Source organism: Triticum dicoccoides, chromosome 7A, assembly GCF_002162155.2.
Source record: "Triticum dicoccoides isolate Atlit2015 ecotype Zavitan chromosome 7A, WEW_v2.0, whole genome shotgun sequence".
NCBI lineage: Eukaryota > Viridiplantae > Streptophyta > Magnoliopsida > Poales > Poaceae > Triticum > Triticum dicoccoides.
Genome location: NC_041392.1, coordinates 721,083,514 through 721,089,710, shown reverse-complemented (window position 1 = coordinate 721,089,710; position 6,197 = coordinate 721,083,514). Strand labels below are relative to the sequence as shown.

Here is a 6,197-nt window from a genome sequence, read left to right as displayed (position 1 = left end):
AGTTTTTTCTACATTATTTATTTTCTTATAATTTTTTATATAGTTTTTTTCTTTTCTGCTTTATTTATTTTCATCTATTTATTTCTGAGTAGTTTTTTTTCTGTATTTAGTTTCTTTGTGACCCTCTCTACTCTTTCGCACATGCTATGCGGGTGAAATGATGATACCATGCCAAGTTTCAACATTTTTAGAGTTCATTTTGTAGTGATCTAAACAATTCAGTAAATGACTAAAAAACAGCAAATGATGTCAGAACATGTTGGAAATTGATGATGTCACTTTGAATGTTGCATACTGAACGCAAAATAAGTCGGGATTTCAAATAAGTTTAAAAAACATTGAAGTGCTCGTGTAACAGATGAGTTCTCGTCCGAAACCCTGATACTCCGAAAGAGAGTGTCCAGTTTGTACACGAAGTGCGTCCAGTTTTTGCCGTGACCCTCTCTACTCTTTCGCACATGCTATGTGGGTGAAATGATGATACCATGCCAAGTTTCAACATTTTCAGAGTTCATTTTGTAGTGATTTTCAATTTCACCGTCTTTTAGCTCTCTAAACAAATCGGTAAATGACTGAAAAACAGCAAATGATGTCAGAATGTGTCGGAAATTGATGATGTCGCTTTGAATGCTACATACTGAACGCAAAAGAAGTCGGGATTTCAAATAAGTTTAAAAACATTGAAGTGCCCGTGTAACAGATGAGTTCTCGTCCGAAACCCTGATACTCCGAAAGAGAGTGACCAGTTTGTATACGAAGTGCGTCCAGTTTTTGCCGTGACCCTCTCTACTCTTTCGCACATGCTATGCAGGTGAAATGATGATACCATGCCAAGTTTCAACATTTTCAGAGTTCATTTTGTAGTGATTTTCAATTTCACGGTCATTTGGCTCTCTAAACAAATCGGTAAATGACTGAAAAACAGCAAATGATGTCAGAACGTGTTGGAAATTGATGACGTCGCTTTGAATGCTGCATATTGAATGCAAAAAAATTCTGGATTTCAAATAATTTTACAAAACATTGAAGTGCCCGTGTAACAGATGAGTTCTCGTCTGAAACCCTGATACTCCGAAAGAGATTGTCCAGTTTGTACACGAAGTGCGTCCAGTTTTTGCCGTGACCCTCTCTACTCTTTCGCACATGCTATGCGGGTGAAATGATGATACCATGCCAAGTTTCAATATTTTCAGAGTTCATTTTGTAGTGATTTTCAATTTCACGGTCATTTAGCTCTCTAAACAAATCGGTAAATGACTGAAATACAGCAAATGATGTCAGAACGTGTTGAAAATTGATGACGTCGCTTTGAATGCTGCATACTGAATGCAAAAAAATCTGGAGTTCAAATAAGTTTACAAAACATTGAAGTGCCCGTGTAATAGATGAGTTCTCGTCCGAAACCCTAATACTCCGAAAGAGATTGTCCAATTTGTATACGAAGTGCGTCCAGTTTTTGCCGTGACCCTCTCTACTCTTTCGCACATGCTATGCGGGTGAAATGATGATACCATGCCAAGTTTCAACATTTTCAGAGTTCATTTTGTAGTGATTTTCAATTTCACGGTCATTTAGCTCTCTAAACAAATCGGTAAATGACTGAAAAACAGCAAATGATGTCAGAACGTGTTGGAAATTGACGACGTCGCTTTGAATGTTGCATAATGAACGCAAAAGAATTCGGGATTTCAAATAAGTTATTAAAAATAAAAAAGAGGTGCAATGCTGGTTAATTAGCTTCAAGCCTTTCGGAATAGTGTAGACCGCACTACACATAGCTCCGTGCAATCTATGCTATTCCGAAAGGCTTGAAGCTAAGCAACGTGCATGTGAGCATTGTGCCTCTCCTTCATCGTCTCTGTAGTCACGGCTTATAAACCGCTCCTACTGCCTCTCTCTTGGCGAGGTGGGACTAAAAATCAGCTTACTAAGAAACTCTAGTACCGGTTCATGCCATGAACCGGTACTAAAGGTGTTCGTAGGGCCCCAGCCTAACCACAGCCCGACACAGCCTCATTAGTACTAGTTCGTGGCATGAACCAGTACTAAAGGTTGCCCATGAACCGGTACTAATGATGTCCGCCCGCCCGCCTAGCCGTTGGAACCGGCACTAATGGACACATTAGTGCCGGCTCAAATTTAAACCGGCACTAATGTGCTTCATATTTGACCCTTTTTCTAGTAGTGATAGTGGGCGTTGGAACCTAGTCTCTCCCTCTTTGTTATTTCTCTCTCTTTCTAGTAGTCCTGAAGACCGAAGTAAATTAATCATGTGAATTATTTTTCATGTTTTAGCATAAATATAGTATGTGAATCAGGTACCCAATATTTGATTATAAGACCATCTAGTGATTAAAAGGATCTAGTTTTTGTTAGTATATGGGAGGGAACAACCAACGGATGGTTACTCACTGCGTTCCTAAATATAAGTCTTTGTAGAGATTTCAATAAAGACTACATATGGATGTATATAGGCATATTTCAGAGTATAGATTCACTCATTTTTCTTTGTTGTAGTCCGCATTGGAATCTCTAAAAAGACCTATATTTAGAGCCCGAATGAGTAACATGTAATATTCTATATGCAAGAGTAGCCACACACGTCTGTAAAGAAATCTCACAAGTAAGGTCATGCATCCGATAGCCAGCTGAATCTGAAATTTTAGCAAAGGCATAAGGTACATTTACCTAGAAAGGAAATATGGGATGTAATGTATCCTCTCATTTTTAATATAGAGAAAACGGGAGTAAAATGCAGGCATGCCACTTTAAGTTTCAGAAGTATTTCAATGATTCCTTTTTTCTCAAGCAGTCACCCAAGTGTTTACGAAAGAAGAGAAAATCATTCAATCTAACTCATGTTGAACATTGATGTAATGTTATATAATTAGATAATAATGAATGTTTTCCATTATTTGAATTCGGGAATAATTTGAAAACTTTCTGAGAGTTTATTTGAGTTTTAATAGAGAGGTTAAATAATTACTTTTTCCAAAAATTTCCATTTGGATTTTGGCTATATTTGAAATTTTATTTGGATTTTGAAACATTCGAGCACTTTCCAATTCAAAAAGATAATAAGTGAGAGAAGATAATTTGACTTATTCAATTATAAAATGGTTGGAAAACAATTGGAATATTCATTTGGAATTTTCAGAAAAATAATTAATATTTTGGATATTTAATAAACCCTAAGGCTTAATTTCTAGAATCATTATGGCCAAATTTCTTTGTAACAAAAAGGAGTAATAAAATATTTGGAGCTGGAAATAATTTTCGTAGGCTATATATAAGTATTTTGATTTTCTAAATTTTCTGATAATTTAGAATTTCATTGGGTCAAATAATTGTCCCAAATACGTTTTCTATAAATACATAAATATATACCTATTTTTTTATAGCTAGACTGGGCTGAAAGCAGCGCCAGCCCAGCGACCAGCCAAGCAGTCAGCGGCCACCTTTGTTCCATGGCCTGCGAAGTGTTGTCGGTCAGGAGTGCCTATAGGCTGGCGGTATCTATCCAAAACCAAGCTAGTACCCCAGCCTCTAGCTATGTAAATGTGGCTGATGATCGTACTATCTGGGACGTCATTTGGAAGGCAAAGGTTCCACAAAAGATTAAGATATTTGGGTGAAGAGTGGCCACTAGAACAAATGGAAGCGGACCCTGGAAGTGAATAGCACATGCAATATATGCAGTAACGGAGGGGAAACCACTGAGATACCTATGGCCAATCATTGGAGCCCCCCAGTGGCGGGATCTGTCAAACTGAACACGGACGCATCATTCCTAGCTGACAGCGGCGCCTCCCACGCTGGAGCAATCGCGCGGGACCACAGGGGTTTTGTCCTCTTCTGGCTGTTCGAGCAGAGCGCGCGCTGCATGTCCGCTGAGGAAGCTGAAGCGCAGGCCCTTCTATCGGAGCGCGCGCTGCATGTTCGCGCCGCCGCCCGCGTCGCTCCTCGCCGGAAACAGAGGGAGTTTGCGCCGCCTCACGCTCCCCGCCGAGCAGGCCCAGGCCGCAGTCACCGAAGAGCCGGCGGCGCAAACTCCCTCTGTTTTCCGGCGAGGAGCGACGCGTGCGGCGGCGGGGAGCGTGCGGCGGCGCAAACTCCCTCTGTTTCTGGCGAGGAGCAACGCGAGCGGCGGCGCGAACTCTGTTCCCAGGGAGAAACGCCGTGCGCGACGCAGCGAGGGGAGGTGACTAGGTTAGCCCCCGAGCACATCGATCCCATTTCTGAAGGTTTCAAGTGTCGACGGCGGCTGAGTAGATAGATTTCCGGTGGACTCGCAGGTCATGTCTTCGTTCGCCGGCGTGTCCGTCGTGGCCAACGACGAGCTGTGCCCCGACACCCAGTCGACCGTCCGAACCAGCGCAGACTGCGGGTACCATCTGCTTGTGGTCCAGGACTACTCGCGAGCCAAAAAGAGCATCAGCTCCCGTCCTTTCATGGTGGGAGGCCATTGTTGGCTCCTCTTCTACTGCCCCCACGGTGAAAACCACACTTGTGCCGACGTCGTCTCTGTCCGTCTTTCCTGTATCCAAGACGATTCTGAGAAGCAGCCTGTGGAAGCCAAGGTCGTTTTTAGCCTCATTGGTCAGGTTGAGCTGCAGAATCCAGTCTACATTGCTCAAAGTGAAGCATGCAGCTTCGATCCTTGTTCTCAGAGCATCGAGCAGGATTTTAGAAGAGATGCCCTTGAGCGATCATCAGTGAAGCTAAAGGATGATTATTTGACCGTCCGGTGCGACGTCATGGTCTGCAACACCAACCCCAGGGATGATGATGATGATGCCGCTGCCACCATTACCAAGGCGCGCTTGCCTAACATTTGCCGTGATTTTAACATCCTCTTCAAAACCGAGGCGGGTGCTGATGTGACATTCGAGGTCGGCGGCAACAAGTTGGCTACACACCGATGCGTGCTTGCAGCCCGGTCTAAAGTCTTCATGGCACAGCTCTTTGGCCCCATGAAGGAGGCAACTGCTCAAACCGGTGTCATACACATCAAAGACATGGAAGCAAGCGTGTTCAGGGCTTTGCTTAGCTTTATCTACACAGACTCGCTTCCTTCTATGGAGGAGGACAACATGGAGGAGGACAACAGACAAGAGGTGGAAGCATCAGAGGATGAAATGTCACGTGTTGTGGAACAGGGACAAGAAGACGAAGAAGTAATAGAGAATGAAATATGGCTGCAGTGGCTTCAAAACTTGCTGGTAGCAGCTGACAGATATGATGTCCAACGTCTCAAATGCATCTGCGAGGAGCAGTTATCTGAGCACATATCTGTCAGGATGGTGATGTCCACTCTTGCTCTAGCCGAGCAGCACCACTGCCAAGGATTGAAGGAGGCGTGCTTCAAGTTTATCCAAGTCCAGCCCCCCTCGTGTTTGCAAGCAGTAATGGCAACTGATGGCTAGGATTATGTAGTTTCGACCTATCCCTCGGTTTTGAAGGAGCTCTTTGCCAAGGTTAATGCTTTGAACCAGCAGAAGTAACACTCTACACATGGTATGCATGCTCATCAGTTAGACCTGATGTGGCACTCTTATGCAGATAAGGGATCCTCTAAAGAGATTGTAACCTGTGTGTCTTGCTTTTATCTTGTCATCTGTATAATTTTCCTATTTGCTGAATCAGAAAAATCCAATAGATGGGCAAATTGTATCTTAATGGAGTGGTTGGTCTGTAAATTCAGGTGTAATGATCTAGCAATGCAGCAATGCAGCAGAGTGCAAGTTCCCTATCTAATCGTTTTATCCTCAGATTTATCTGTGCATTAGTTGCGTTGTACATCATTGCTTTGTGCCTTCCCTATCATTAAAACCTTTTTTTTCTAGCTGTTCTCAAGAAGAACAATGTTGATGTTTCTCGAAAGGCATTTTATGATCCTGAATAGAATTCTGGTTACCATGACCAAGAATTTGGCAAACAAAACAGGTTACCAAGAATTCCGGTTACAATAAATTCAGTACCTAAGAGCCTTCTCTTGGGGCGGGTATTAATTCCAGAATGTTGATGTTCTCAAGAGGAAGGTCAGAACTTGAAGATTCTGCAAAGTTCAGTGTTGTAGCTGTGCCCTGTACTAGGTTTCTGAACACATATTTCCTTGATGTGTATTAGTTCCAGTTTATGAACAAATGTCAGTCAGAACCTGGGTATTAATTCCAGGTTTATGAACATCATGTTTG

General features: G+C 42.7%; 1 protein-coding gene across 1 annotated transcript; it reads left to right on the top strand.

Annotated features, from left to right (window-relative positions):
* The first annotated feature begins 4,298 nt into the window (after positions 1–4,298).
* LOC119328985 (BTB/POZ and MATH domain-containing protein 2-like) lies at positions 4,299–5,426 on the top strand. The gene has a single exon (XM_037601968.1). The coding sequence runs from the start codon at positions 4,299–4,301 to the stop codon at positions 5,424–5,426; it is 1,128 nt and encodes a 375-aa protein (XP_037457865.1).
* Positions 5,427–6,197: the final 771 nt, after the last annotated feature.

What these genes read in the sequence shown, in the direction of transcription:
- LOC119328985 (XM_037601968.1), top strand. Translation starts at nt 4,299, where the DNA reads ATGTCTTCGTTCGCCGGCGTGTCCGTCGTGGCCAACGACGAGCTGTGC.